The sequence below is a fragment of the Mastacembelus armatus genome, chromosome 15 (genome assembly GCF_900324485.2).
Source record: "Mastacembelus armatus chromosome 15, fMasArm1.2, whole genome shotgun sequence".
NCBI lineage: Eukaryota > Metazoa > Chordata > Actinopteri > Synbranchiformes > Mastacembelidae > Mastacembelus > Mastacembelus armatus.
This window is the reverse complement of record NC_046647.1, coordinates 11,370,790-11,386,929: the sequence shown is the minus strand read 5'-3', so window position 1 is coordinate 11,386,929 and position 16,140 is coordinate 11,370,790. Positions and strand designations below refer to the sequence as shown.

The following is a 16,140-nucleotide window of genomic DNA, read 5'->3' as shown; positions in this document are numbered from 1 at the left end:
TGAAAAAGAAACTCAAATTATAAAACCCAAATATAAATATAATAATACAGTGAACGCAAAAATCAAGTATCAAGTAAAGGATTGGAGAATTTTAAAGTAAGCAATAGTGACATTTCTCTGATTCACTCAGAGGCCCAATCTTCCCAGGTCAATCACAGGGCCTGTGATTATATCAACATTAATCTTCTCACTTTTAGTTCAGCATCAGCATCTTATGGCTGGTAATTTAAGACCTAGAGAAATGTAGGTCCATACACTGCAGAGCCATGAGAGTCAGAAGCCAATATGCTGGCCAAGCTTTTAAATAAAGCCAAGGACTTCACATGATGCATGAGCTTTGAGATCAGCCTATTCGGTCACAGGACTGGAACCTGCTTGTCTATAAAATTCACTGACAGGTGTTTAAATAAATCTATAATCCCACACAGAAAGTGCAATATTTTTACTGAGTAACTACAAAGCAGCTGCACATTTGGCCCTGGTCAAGCCTGATCTTGTCCTCCTCAGCAGGTAAGTCGGGTCAGGTCTAGTTAGTACTAGGAAGGGAGATAGCCTTGTAGTACCATTGCCCCATGTAAATAAAAAATGCAAAGTGATCCCCACTTTTTAATATAAACGTATGTACACCAGAGAAAGTGCCACAAAAATGCAGTGAAAGCTTTAAAGCTTCTCTTTGTATTAACTTTAAGTACACTAAGCTGCAGTCTTACACACTGTTTACATCACAGAGTTATTTTCATTAGTGGTAGATGTCTGGTTCTGCACAAACAGTAGTGATAAATTAACACAGGAGACATGGACAACATTTCCACTGTTTATGTGAACTGTCACTTAGATTCCATTAAGTTAATCAGGCTTAATAATAACACATAGTAAAGAATGATAAATCACACAGCTCTTTGCAGATATAGATAAGCTGCCACCAAAAAGAGTTTTGCTGCTGGTAGACAGAAAAGAGAAGGGAGAGGAAATAAATCAGATGAAAAGATAAGTCAGATAAAAAAAAAAAAAGCTTCTGTATTTGAGGCTATGAGAATAAAAGAGTGAGAGGGCAGCTGCTGTTGTCGCCCAAAGGCCTGATTTCTTTGATTGACTTCATCAAAACAAAGAACATCAAATACAAAGACACACTGGGAGTTTTGATTTCCACAGGGCATTCAGAGAGTCCATAGCAACATGGGGTCAGCACAATCCTGAGCCCACTTCTATCCACAAAACGTACAAGGTAATTATCGACTCTTTAGAGAACTATGAGAAGCAAAGTGAGGGAATAGTGGATAAAATCCCAAAAGAGATGGATTATATGTCCTAAAGGAAGATTGGTTTTACACCGTAATTGACGAGGTTGTGTATTATTCATTAAGATCTCCACATTCAATTGTTGTGTAATTTGTCAAACAGGATTCTTTGAGCTAAAGAGAAAGTGGATAGATTGGGGTTGGCTGTCACTTTTACTCTTACTCCCTGTTTTTTTTTTTCTTTCTTTTTTTATGGCATTTCTGACCCCAGTCGGCACAATTTTCTGTTACTTCACCCGACACTCGCACCACCACATCCAGGGAACATTCACAGTCTAGTTGCCAAGATAACAGCTATGAAAAATGGACAGCATTAACAAATGTTACAGAACAGTCAAATTTTCTGATCTAGAAAAAATGGAAAACTGCAGAATGCTGAGGGAATGAAAATATGGGCATTTATTAATGGATACTGAGGTAGATGTATATATGAAAATAGATAGTAGGTAAGTGGTGGATAAGCTGGTGAAGGGTTCACATACATCACGTTAAAGTCGCAGGTGCTCGGTTGAAAGACAACAGTCTTGAGTAATTTGAGTAATTGAATGCCAAAGCTCTAAAATCACAAGCATTACTAATACTGAAAGGCCACTCCATCACTAAGTACATCTCAACTAAAAAGTTGAGAAACCATTTGCACTTAAAGAACTTTAAAAAGTTGCACAGCAGCACAAAGAATATTTTACAAAAACATTCATTATCAAACATGACTTATCCAGTGAAAAACTAGGTAAATCTGACAAAAAGAAGATTATTCTGTTCTGGATTCTTTCTTCATACCTCAAACAATTTTATATCAGATGTCTAATTAAGTGCAAATCTTATTAAGCTACAGCATTGGCAAGATTTGGAAATCAATCCTTTGGATGATTTGCCTTAGATATAGCTCCACCAAACACATGAAACAACATCAACCACTTGTCTCACATCCCAACTCACCGTGTAAGTGATCACTGCCAACATGCCAATCAAGGTCAAGGAGCTGATGGAGAAAGACAGAGCAGGTAGACCATCTGCAGGTTAAAACACATGAAAGCCATTAGAGATTTGACCTTGTCCTCTGAAAAGAAATACCAGTACTCTCTTTGCCACATGTATCAATAGTTACTTTATTGTGTTCACTTTGATGTCATTTAAGTCAGCTGCTTGCTTTTCAACACTGACAGCTGTACAGATTCAAACACTATCTCAGGGGCTATATCAACAGGGTAACACAGCTTAAAAATTTCTTCGAATATATTTCACAGATGCTTCTAAAATATCATTACCACACTCCAGCTAACATTTGGGATGGGAAATAATCTTCCTCTTCAGTGGGTATGATCAGTGGTGCTTCATGTGCAACGTTCACAGCAGAAATTCTAATCAAGGCAGACAGACACATACTTTCGCTGGTTTATACTATAACGACAAAAGATATCTAGAGAGGTCTTGTATTTGAAAAGAAATACGTTGTATTAGTGTTAAGGGGGTACTCCACTGATTGCACAAATAAGGTCAGTTCACTCTTCATGTGGAGTACTATTCAACCTGTAAAACAGTTTTAAGTCTACAGAAATATTCTTAATGTCCTACTCATGAAATCAGGTCATTCCCAGCTTGGGCTTGGAGACTAAACATTTTTAATAGAAAACCAAGAAACAAAAGTAGGAACAGGTTTAAAAACAAGTGGCAATTGCCAGGTAAAGGAGCGACTGCAGCCTTATGGAGATTATAGGATCTATAATTTTCTGGAGCTAGAACCATTTTAGCCACTAAAACTTAGAAAATCCTGCCATATGTTGCTTTTATTTGCTTTCATTTTTCTTTTTACAAGTATCCTAACTTTATGGATGGCTAAATAATTGTGGCAGACATAAAACCTCTGCAAAGCCAGTTATACCATGTGGCTAAATATCATAAAAGTGATTGAAAAAACTTTTTTTTGTTGTTGTTTTTGGTTATTTGGAAAACATGACCATTTCAGTGGCTTTAATATAAGTAGGAAGCCCTACAAATCCTTGTATCACCTAATACATAAAATGAGTCCGCTGAAGGTAGAGAATGTTATCCTCAGGGACAAGGTCAATCAATCATGTAGGTATTCTGGTAGTACTGAATTTAATATCTGCTTTTAATTAATGCACTGTAACAAAGTCTTCCTCTAGATTTTTTTTATTGCCGAAAATGTCATGCATTGATCAAAATCAGTGATCAAACAGCTGGATCTCTCCATGTATGTAAGTTAAGTTGAGGTGTGTCACTTTTGATTGAAGCAGAAAGAGGACCACCTATCAGGCAAGGGCAACAGTAGATGTCACACCAGCTGTCAGAGATGAAGTTAGAAGACAGGGATTGATGAAGAGACTGATTGCCTCTCTCCCCTATCAAGATCCCACCTGTCATAGGGTTCCATGTAAGAAGCTACACAGTTGTCCATTCACAGATATCCCACATCCTCTTAGCAGCACCCTCATAGTGCCCAACCCACCTGCCAGCCCAGGCACAAGTGGCTCTCTGCTCGTCTTTCTCCTTAGCAGTGGCATGTGATTTGGAGTATTAAGTCAGTATTCAGGGCATGTATAATTTGTGCTGTTTATAACATTTATCACTTTCTTTTAGAAGCATTCAACAAAGTGCAGGACAAAGAGGTGGAAAATGGAGATAAATTATATACCTGCTCCTTATTGTATTGCACGCAAAAAGAAAACTTTGAAGTCTGACAGCATGGCTGAACATTAACATTTGAATACATGTTTCCTATTCCCAAGTGTTTCATTGAGATTTGCTGCCTTTGTTTAGTGGTGAGCTTGGCAAAATAGACAATAGCTTCATGTTCTGCATGGAGAACATTCTGGTTATGAACTCTGCACAAAGCGAAGGATAGATGTTTGCTGCCACTCTTCTTGGTTCACTCTTCTTGAGCAGATTTTACGGGGATTAAACAGAGGGAATATTGTCTATTATTGGTAGTGCTTCCACATATGTACAGCTTCAATTCAAACAGCAATTGAATGAGGTACAGTGGCTCTTATCTTGCCCCGTATACAACCCTTCTGTGCATGAAACTTGTACTCAGAGGTGCTTATAAAGGAGTTCCTTTAGCCCCAGCACCCTACTTCGGTGGATTGACAGGATCAACAAACGTTAAGTACAAAGCAGCAAAGATAGGTTACAGTATATGGCAAAACATCGTACATGACAGCATGTGAAAACTTACTACAGAGTTGGGAACGTTATCAAACACCATTGCAGTTTTACTTTTTTGCATGGATAATGGTGAAGAAAAAGGTCAAAAGCAAAAAATATATAGCTACATAATTTGGATTAGACTACAGCTTGTCTTAAAGAATATTGTAGCTTTTATCCCACAGATGAGGGATGCCATGTTAATAGAGATAAAACATTATTGCTAAACTTGAGGGATGACAGAAAATGTCACAGTATTGTTCAAGTTGAGATCAGTATCATCACTTCAACGCCCTCACAACAAATGTGTAACTGAAACCTCAAAAGCATTAAGAACATAATGGCCTCTATTTCTACCCCATGCTATTTTATAACTCAGTCAGCTAAACATAAACCTATGACAATGTACAGTACTATGGATGTACAGGAATGATTACCATATCTACAGAAACACTATAGAGTCCTTATGGGGTGCCCTCTTTAGGACCCAACCAAAAGACACCGAGAGGGCTGGGTATTCTCAACTACTGCACATGAACTATTCACAGTCAAATGAACATATCCTTTACTTTTCAACATCTCAAAATTAAAATACTGTAGCATGACAAGAACAAAGCGATTTTCAATACATGCAACGACCACTTTATTTATCCATAATGATGTAATTATATCCTACGGTAACTACAGTTTTATCAAGTTGATTGCCAAATTATAGTGAAACGAATGGATACCAATGGCTGCTTTTGAAAAAGGGAAAACAAGTAGAACCATGTGGTGTGCTTTGGTTTCTGGAAAGGAGTAATCTAAGAAAGTGTATATAATTTATTACACTGAATATGCTTAAAAAGACAAAAAATGGTTTGATTATTCTCTATTTTATTATGTATTTATTTTATTTAGTGTATCTATAAAAACAGTTTCTTTTTTATGAAAATTAGACTCATGTAAATCATATTGTAAATGGCATGGTAAGAGCTTCAGAGACCTGACAGTCAGGGTCAAGTGGAAGAAGTTTTACCACTTCTACATACACAGAAGTAATCTATATTTAGAATAACTAAGGGCTAAAATTGCCTTGCAGTCTTTGCTCTCTAGTAAGCAATGAAAGCTGAGGAGAGTTAAATACATCAATAGAGATATCTCTTATGTTATCTTATGTTATGTTAAGAGCTATATACTTTGTGTACACTTGTATGTATATGTCAGGATCAGTAATTAATTAGTTTCTTTTCCGATAAAAGCAAGAATAGTTAAGTGTTACAAATAACAAATCTTGCCCAAGCACTCTACCTAGTTAAAGTTGGGCCATTCAACTCCATCCTGATGAGTACATTCAGGCATCATTGGAACATTGTAAAAAATGCACTGCTGGTGCCATTAAAGATGTAGTGGCTTTAATGAATAGATATTACAAGACAGTCGGCAGGGTTACGTGGCAGAAGCGTCTTTCTTTTACACAATTAACCTCCCATCTGGAGGGAAAAGAGATGGGGAATTAGAAACAGGATGATCATCACATTTCCTCTGTAGCAACAGAGCAACCTGGTGCCTGAAAGGAAGGTTAGGGAGAATATGTAGGGTTACTATATTGAGAATAGAGGCAGATGGTTCAACTTTGACCTTGATCCCAAGATGGAAAAAGGCAAGAGGACTGGTAAAAGTCCACATGTGGCAATGTTCTTGTATTAGCATGAGCACAGATGATGCAATGTTCAACAAGTAAAGACACTCAAGGACGATGTCTTCACAGTATTTAGGTTACTTTAAAAGGACAATTCAATTTCTTGTATACTATCTGTCCTATATAACATTTGGCAACGGAATATAAAATTAATTAAATTAATAATGTTTAAAACATTTTAATCTTAAGAAGCACTGCATTATTTTTAAATATGCCAACTGTTATTACCTGGTATCTACAGTACCCAGTACCAAAAGGGGAGAAACATAAGCTGGGAGATCAGTGTATTTTTATTTGTTTGTTTTTGTTTTCTGCTTTCTTGAGACAGCTTGTGTCTGCTTGTTTTGCCTGCAGTTGCATCACATCTAAAATTTTCTCCCTGTTCTGCCTAAGCAGAACTTCAGACCAAGGTAAATGATAAAAGAAGATAAATGGGAAAAGGAGGGCATATAGTATGAAGAACAGATACTCAAGATGGATGCGGCTTCAAGTGAGTAATGAATATGACTAACGAAGGGGAAGTGTTGAATGAGCGAGGTAGTCAGACTTAAAAGGAAACAAAAAAAAAATATGACAGTCATGGCATCAACAGCAACAATAATAAAGTTAAACATAAGAATATTTTTTTAAAAACACTATACTTACGACTACTTCCAAGCTCCTCAAACAGGTATTGTACTTTCTCCCATTGAGTGGAATTCTGGGCAGGTGGGGGCTCAAGTGGAACAAAGGCTCTAAAATCATCAAAACAATCATTTAGTGTATATAAGGTAAAAAGCATTAGGTTCTTTCTAGTATGTCACTGTTCCAAGTGAACAACATACCTAGGTTTGTACTAGCATGAATGGTTACGGCTTATTTTCAAAAACCTTCTGTTTTAAAAAGATGCAGCGAATTTTGTTTAGTTGGGGTCTAACATTTGTAAGCCATTAGAGAGGCCTTTTATATCTTACACAATCTAATGCTGATATGGAAATAATAAAATAAGGTTGAACACTATGTTCTCCACACCAGCAATGAGCTCCATGGTAAATGCCTGTTGTTTTTACTTATCTGCCTACTGTATAATTAGACCTGTGTTTAGTTTCCTTTCTCAGCTATGTGATAGTTTTGCTAATTTTAGAACTGGCTTATTATGTTGCTGGTGTAACCACACCTCTCCAACAAAAGAAATCATGTACTTAGTTACACATTCTTTGTTTACATCTGTTCACTGCAAAAAATATTCTTACATCATATAAAAGGGATTTTGAAATTTTGCAACTTTTTACTAACGTTTTCCTTATCCACCTGATATACACCCTTATATGCAAAACTGGATTACTCTTGTACAAAATCATATTTGTGCACCTTAAAGGTATATATATAATTATCTTCAAATGATCTTCAAATTTTAACTCTTAAACATTCAATACATATATAGTATATGCATATATTAAAGGAAAACCTTAGATATTTGTTATGTCTGTCTATAGGCATATGAAATATGGTGCTCTATAAATCTATAGGGACGTTTTGGATGTTAAAAAAATCTTCACCGGGGGAGGTGAAAGACATTAGCTCAGCATCTTAGAAACTACTCTTTGCCTCATATGCAAGAAAACAAAATTTCAGGCCTCAATAGGCTTCAGCTGCCCCTCTGCCATGTGGATATCCCCAGGGATCCACACTTGCACTTAATATTTTTCATGTGCTTCCCCTTGGTCATGTTATGTGCAAGTTTTCATTTGAAGCAAAAAACCTCATCAAAGTGACAATAACTCTAACCCCAATCTTCACAGCTGTGTCTACAGTATGGATGTACTTTTCTCTATCTTAACTTAAAGAGTGTTTTCTTTCAAAGGAGATACAAGGAAAATTATACAGGTATTAAAATTTTTTTGTGGTGATTAAGCTTTGTCTCAACTGAGTTTCAGAAAAGTACTGAAGGTCCATCATCACCACAACAATGGCATCTTTCACTGGCTACCAAATAACATGATTATTTTCAAATTGTAGGCACCATCTCCAAAGCAATGTATCTTATGACACCATATCACAGAGTTTCAAAATAATATGCATGGCAGTTCTTTGACAGAGTTCAGAGTTAAAGCAAAACTACAGTAAATGTGATTGTCAGTTTTCTTTGAAGGCACCTAGACTATGCAGCTGTCATACAGACTTTGTAAAAGCATTAATCAATATTCGCTACACTACAAAATAATGGGTCTTAAAGGTTGGATGTGAGAATACATGACTTGTTATTTGCAGTGGCACTTTAAAAACCTGTAGCAGTGATAGATCAGGGGTCATTCAGGGAGTTAAACAGTTTGCCAGGTATAAAGACAACAAATAAAAGCTTTGGAACATCAAGCAAGCACCTAGTGAGTGAACAGCCAAACAAAGCCATTATGTCTCCAAGTATCAGAAAAGCAGTCTGGGATAAAAGCTATCATGTTGTTGGAAATCAAAGGGCCAAAGCAACAATTGCCAGAACAAAGCAGCAACCGTTCCAGTTCATGAGCTAAAAAAGGGGCTAAATTGCTTCTGTCTATAAAAAAGTCCTAACATCCAAACTTTAAGCTGTTAGGAAGTATAGTCATGTGTCCTTTATTTTTCCAAACCAGGTAAGCTTTACTCGAGTGCACCATTTAATGGTTGAAAGAGCACATTAAATCGTATAGGTTGAACTCCAGGCATGTTTCTGTCACAGCTGCACAGAAAATCTATTATGTTGTGCGGGTGCTACCGAACACAACCAGTATAAAACTTGCAGATAACTGGGATGTGGCTAAGAATGTGCATCATTATAGAGTGTAGATACAAAATACAATAGAAAAAGATTCAATACTCCCTCCACCTGTGCTTTGTACATGGGTGGAATGTAAGGAATTCAATTTATCTGCTATATTGAATTTTCATGGAAAACTTGACAATATACTATACTTATATTAATTAAGGGGTATAGAGATTTTTTCATGTATGGCTTACCATGGCCAGACAAATGGCATTAGAGAAGTTTAAAGGTGTACACATCTGATTAAGCAAACACAGCGACATGTTCACACCCACTTCCACCTACCATTTACTTAAGTAAGAGAAGCCATCAAAGTCTGCAACTTACCCAATTAAAAGAAGCACTATGCAGACAATGACAAATCCAACTGTGTACTTCAGAGCATTTTTCACCTGCTGTAATAAAAGAAAAATTAAACTGGTCAATCATTGCCATAAATGAAATTTTATTATTATTCATTGTGAATGAGGGTAGAGGGTCATACTCTTTTTATAGCTCAGGATTATAGTCAGTGTGAGCTATATAGAATGGCTATAGATTCAGTTTGACCTGGCAGAGATGACTTGTCACTCCCAGAGATATTCAAGGTGCTTTTAAAGTAACAATACAAAAGACATCCTTGTCTGTAAGAGAAAGTGTTTCAGTCAGCTCAAAACTGACCCATGAAAGACAGAAAGGAACTATGGAATAGCTAATGTTTGGTACATCTCTCACTAAAAAAGATGAGTGAAGATAGAAATTTTAATTTTTATTAAAATTTAGTTGACAATATGTGGCCTGTTGTTTGTAATATGAATACAACAATGTGGCAATGTTCACTGCCACAAAACACATAAACAAGAATTTATTTTGATCACTTTAGATTTGTTGAGCCTGAGTAGCAAATTTTGGTTTTTACTAGAAACATTAAAAAAATTTTTTTTTTACAGAAAAGCTCTTCTCGCCTGTTATAGTAGATTATAGCCACTAACTAATGGTTTGTATTAGTAGTAGTAGTATTAGTAGTGCCCTCTGCAGTCAGCAGAAATGTGTATCATGTCACCTTTGTGATCATGTGTGTCCTCTTAGTGCATAATGGAAGAAAACAGGAACACAAAACTGTTTAACAAAAACTATACAGTATGACAACACTGAGAAGTCATAAACAAAAAGTAAAAAAAGTAGATAGTATGGCCTGACAACAGAAAAAAGGCAAATTAGTATTTACTATTAATTTGTTTCAGATTTCAAACATATTTATTTCTCATTTCAATTACAAAAACACATTAAATTTTTCGGGACCTGGAAATAAAAGACTGACAAAACATCAAATAAAACATTAAAGGATCAAGACAAAATAAAAACATTGTCATGCATTGTGATGACAACAGTGGATTTAAAAGAGGGTGTACTGTGAAGCTCCACAGTACACAAAGAAGCTTAAAAAAAACATTGAGGAAAAGCAAGATATTTGCTTTTATTCTTTGTCATGTAAATATCAAAATGTGTCCAAACAAATAGGCTCATGTTGCTGATTACTTCAGGTCAGCTGTGCCTGAATCATCAGATTAAAATTCAATTTTGCAGCACTGCATCTGAGGATCCTACGCTGCAATGTGTAGAAGAAGAAATTGTGCATTCTTACCGAGCATTTGTTCATGTTGTCATCATCTCTTTCTTCATAGTAGAAATAAACAAAGGGGATCCATAGAAACACACAGAAGAGTATGATGGAGTAAAGCGCTGTTGGAAATACAAAAGAATTGAAATCCACAAATTAGTAACACATCCTCTTGTACCAAATACTGCAAAAACTAAATAACCAATACCGCTTCCTACTATACAGTGTGGCAAACTAAATGTTAAAACATACAAATACAGTATAGAACACTCAGAAAAGTACATTTTTTAAATTCAGATTTACAGATCAAGTTAATTTCTGTATATCTTAAATGTAGGGGGCATTATGTTTGCATTATTTAGCATTTTCTATAAAAAGTATGCTTTAACTTCCATTATCTGGTTATGCCACAACCATAAGCTAGTACAATCCTCCTTGTCAGTCACAACATTCTTTTATTAACGGCTGTAGTAGTTATTAAAAGTCACATATGCCATTCGTTCTGAGACAATGACACCCAATTGCTTAAAAACTTTCAAATGATAATTCTAATTAATATTATCAAGAATCACTGACTCCGCAGTTAAAAAAAAAAAAAAAAAAAAAGCAAAATACCATTACTCATGCAGAAATATTTGTAGTCTGAGTTATTCGAACTAAAGTAGTTCATCACTTCCATTTTTCTCTGGATCTTTTACTAACTTGTCTCATGACAACACATTATCTAGCATCTCCCACTGCTGATTTAGATTGGCAGTCTCTTCTCAGTTTGACCCTCGGGGACATTGCATTTTTACCCTTCCATGCCATTTATAAGGAAAACAAAGCCTATCAGGCTTATCTTACTGTACATTCAACTGAAAAATTGGCTGCTGTTAGCTGACAAACACAAAAAATGTCATGAACAAAACACATCATTTGAAGTAAAAATAACCACTGAGCATCTATGAGGTAACATGGCAGAACTTTGGTACATGGTATACTTTCATCGGTGCTTTTTTGTGCCTGATGTTTTTAATAGCTCTGAATTCTGTGCTCATTTTTCTCTCCTGCATTCAAAATGTAGTGACTCATGCATTACAAGTTGTGACACACAGTGACATAGCTGGCTGTGGGGTTGTGAGTGTGACATGTGTTTCTGAACATTTTAAAACAATAACTCTTACTTTAAAGTGTGCTTGTGAGTTTGTGAAAGCAAGTAATTTTGCTATGCTTTAAAGGTATTATCCCTAAGAAAGCGTGGGGAGGCCTGCATCAGGCAGGAAATGTATGGTGGGCATTTCAACCCAGGAGGTAGTAATAAATGATGTGTTTTGAACAAATATATTATTAGCTATTTCACAAGAGCTCCATTAAGCAATCAAGCATCACTCTGCACAACTTTATATGTATGAATTTAAAAGTTACCGAATTGATTTAAGTAAAATATTGTCTCCCTCTATATGAACCTACATAATGATACAAGAGTAAATTTGCTCCTTATCTCAGTAAGACGATGCTTCATATTTAAGAAATAATGCACATGATTCTTGTGAGTCCTGGTAAACAGCCATTTAGTGACTATGTGTTATGTTAAAGTTTTTCTACATCACATTGAGAGAAGGAGAGACAGGTAGTTTTCTAATCATTAATGTTGACTAACCACAGCTCTTTCTCAATTGTAAAGTTATATTCATTCCAGCAGCATCATCACCAGCAATCCCTCATAAACCTTAGCAATTTTGTTTAATATTGCCAGCAAAAACAAAGAGGAAAAAAAAACAATTAAGCTTGAAGTTATTACTTTGTTCTGTTAAATGTGCTGTGCATTAATGCTATCAACCAAGAAAATTACATATTTATTTTTTCAACAAAAACACTCTTCAGCTTCCCCCACCAGAAAGTTGAGATTTAACAAGAATGGCTAAGAGATGTTACCTAGTTAAGGTGAAAAAACAGTGTTTGATCACAGTTTAATTTATGGTAGTTTAATTCTGTTAATTAATAGGAGCGTCATTAATAGCAGTCCTCATACAGACATTTTCTGTGTTATGAGTTCCATGTGTAAAAGATACTACTTGGTGTATTCTGAGTAAACTAAGAACTGATATTGTGATCCAAAACATTTGATGACAGATTTATTTGTATTTAAAGTCATTTTCTTTCTGATGAACACAGCTTCCGCTAAACCTCCCAGATCAGGTAATCACTTTTATATTTTAATGTTGACCACTCTAATGGGAAAAATCCATCTACAACAGAAATGTATTTCATTCACTCAAGCTGATGATCTTCTGTACAGCTGTCCAAGGTAAGAGAACTCGCTGTTCTTTGTTCCCTTTTTTGTTTGGTTCTTCCTGTACAGCCAGCTTTTTTTCTTTTTCAGAAGAGGCCAGTAATAAAATTCAATGGGAATTTATAAAGCAGAGGTGAGGCAAAAACAGTTAAACAGAGAGATGTTAGTTCAAGCTGGGGGCTTTGCTTTCTGCATCAAATGGATGTTGGTGAAGACAGTCCAGACAATCTCTAAATAACTTAAAGTAAAGCACGTCACAAAGATGTGCTCTGCAATATGGTTGACATAGCTCAATGCCACCTTGAGGTGGAAATCTGACCCATTAACAGAACTTGCATTTTGATGTCAACTAAAAGAAATGTGTAGGAAGACAAACCATTTTCAACAGCCACTTCAATTTCCCTTTCTTCCCCTACATGTTAAAGAGAGGCTTCATAAAGCCGCAGTAAATTCTTTGAATTAGACCTCAATTTAAAGTCACCGAAATCCAAAAAAAATGAAAACATTGGATAAACTATGAATGGATAAGAAATTCAGTGCTAAACATAAGAAACAACAACTAAATACATGCCCTGAGCAGTGCCTTTATACGATGATGAAGTACATGACTACAGGTGTGACTGCTGAGTGGAAAATAATAATGTAGAAAAAAAGAATTGAAAGCACACTCCTGATAACCATTTAATCCATAACATCAGTCAAGAATCCATGGCCTCAAGCAAGTATGAACATGCCCCTCTATGAAATGGACTATATTTCACAAAAAGGCTCTCTCTACTGCAGACAAACAAACATCACTTTTATAGTGTCTTGTTTTTTGCCAGCTGTGATCATGACAGGGCATTACTTTCAATAAACACATGCTTATTGCTTCGCCAAGGTATCCATTTACACTCATTTAAAGCCAGACAAACTGAGTTTAGGATGATGCCAGAAGTCAATAAATGCAAGCCATGCAAAGCATGCAGCCTCAAGCATATGCTTGTGGGTGAAGCAATGGGTAAAATTAATCATAACACCATGAATATTAACACAGTGAGAGAATAGGTCAGAATGCATTACCATGTATCATCCATTATTTTCTAAGCAGATCTATTGGGAAGACACCTGTCCAAGGATTAAGGTTTGGCACATTTATTTCCCTGCCTGAAAGGTCTAAACAATTTGTTCTTGTGTTCATATATAGTACGCATTTCCATTTACTTATATTTACTTATGGCAGAGCAAAACATATATATACATATATAGGGGAGATTTCTCAGAGAAGCACAGTTTCTCACAAAAGAACTCAAGAGAGTGATGGAAATACCTGTTTGTACAGACACTTGCTGAAAGTTATGACACTACAAGTTTGCACTCTCATTTCATATAAACATCAAGGGAGCCACCATATTTGGACTCAAATTTGACAGGATGAAGAACTGATTTGATGTCTGTTGGTGGATGGAGGTTTCAGCTGGATGTGTGAGTAAACATGGTTTACCAATGTGCAAAAGACAAAAAAAAAAAAAAAAAAAAAAAAAAAGAGAGAAAAGAGAGAGAACTTGATAAGCTGATAAAGTATCAAGGCCCTGCTGTGAAGTTGTAATAGAATAATTCCTCATGCCCCTTAATGCAGTCATCAGGTCAAATAAATATATAAGATGGTAAAAATTTAATTTAAAATAACTAATCATTTTAAAAATACTACAGTATACAACAGTCAGATTTGTGGCATGTGATTGCCAAGGCAGTAAATACTTTTATAAAAAATGTTTATCACTAATTGCAGGTCTGAAATAATACTTTTACTCATTATTATCCCTTGTTTCACATGTATAGCTATAAGTATGTGGGTTAAATAATTATATTCATATTGCATTATACTTATATGATAATATTTTCACAATTGTAATGGCAAAATAAAATTATTCCTAGAAAGCAAAAACAAACATGATCAATCCATCTTCAAGGCAAAAGTCACATAAAACAGAAAAACCTGAACACCTTAACACTGTTTCATTAAATATATTATATAGTATCTCAGTACTTAAAGAATAAACATTTCAGGAATGAAAAATGTCCAATTTATCAGGAGGTCCATGCCGATTCCCATACTTTACATATAAAGTTTTAAGTTGTAAAGCATGTTTGCACTGATAATGTTTCTCAGGCTATTACACTCATCTGCATTGATTACCAGTTGCCTAGCCCATTCACATTCCTCACAATCACTCAAATGTATTGAATTCAACCTGACAAGATAGCAATAAGAAATAAACTCAACTCAAAACTTCAAAATGATTCTCTGAAAATGTAGCAATTATGTTGCAGATGCTCATTCTGTATGTAGAAATTCTAACATCCCTTCAGACAAGATTTTCTATTTTGTTGCCATCTGCTTGACAACGGTTACAAAGTGACACAGTTTGTTGTCATATTTTACCGTTTTGTTTCACTTCATAGCTCAGTGACAAGGTTTTTTAGTTGAAAAGAAGCCACCATATCCCCAGTAGGACAAATACACTCTAAAACTGCCCTTGTCCATTGTTGCAGGAAGTAGGGAACATCACTTTTAACAAGTATCCTTGAAGAACATGAATAATGATCTGCACATCATCTTTATGCATTGCATTATCAAATGATTCCTGAGGCAGAAGACCAGTGTACACTAAACATTATTTTTATAGCTCCATTTAGTACAACCAACCATCCCAGAAGCAAAATTAACAGAATACCACTATGAGTAACGAATAAAAATGAGAACTTCGTATTTTCTACAAATGGGGACAAAACAATGGTGATGCAGCAGACAGACAATATGTCATACTATGGTGTATTATCCCTATATTTGTTATTAGTGAATTCGTGATGCAATAAATAACTCCAAACTAGACAAAAATGCCAAAGTCAGGTTTGAGGTAATTCAGAAACAATATGGAAAGAATATGACAATATGACATATGGCAATATTCATTAGAGAGCACTATATAGACTTCCAGATACAAACTGACAAACTGGTAATGGTTAACTGACCGGACATAGTCATGGGGGATAAGCAGGAGAACAAGGTCGTAGTGATGGATGCAGCAATATCAGAGAGAAGGAACATGAAAAACCAGAGAAATACCAAAGGCTGAAAGAAGAGCTAAAAAAAGAGGTGGAAAGTGAAGGCAACAATAGTCAGAACACTCAGGGCTCCATCAGATCCTCAGGATCCTCAAGCTCATAGGTTTCTGATAGAGGACCCAAGCTAGAAGAATTTTTTTGTTTTGTTCATGTAGTTTATGTAATAATCGATATCAGCCTCAGACATGCAGTGTCAGGCTCTATCATTCTAACAGCAGGTTATATCACAGAGAT

General features: G+C 35.6%; 1 protein-coding gene across 1 annotated transcript in view; it reads right to left on the bottom strand.

The window, feature by feature from the left end:
- Positions 1–16,140, bottom strand: part of lmbrd1 (LMBR1 domain containing 1) — a 42,946-nt gene that overhangs the window by 18,728 nt on the left and 8,078 nt on the right. Inside the window, exons 4-7 of the mRNA XM_026309575.1 lie at positions 10,548–10,645; positions 9,251–9,318; positions 6,793–6,881; positions 2,238–2,311 (exon numbers count right to left, since the gene is read on the bottom strand). Of these exons, the coding sequence (XP_026165360.1) occupies positions 2,238–2,311; positions 6,793–6,881; positions 9,251–9,318; positions 10,548–10,645 (329 nt within the window). The remainder of the gene's footprint in view (positions 1–2,237; positions 2,312–6,792; positions 6,882–9,250; positions 9,319–10,547; positions 10,646–16,140) is intronic.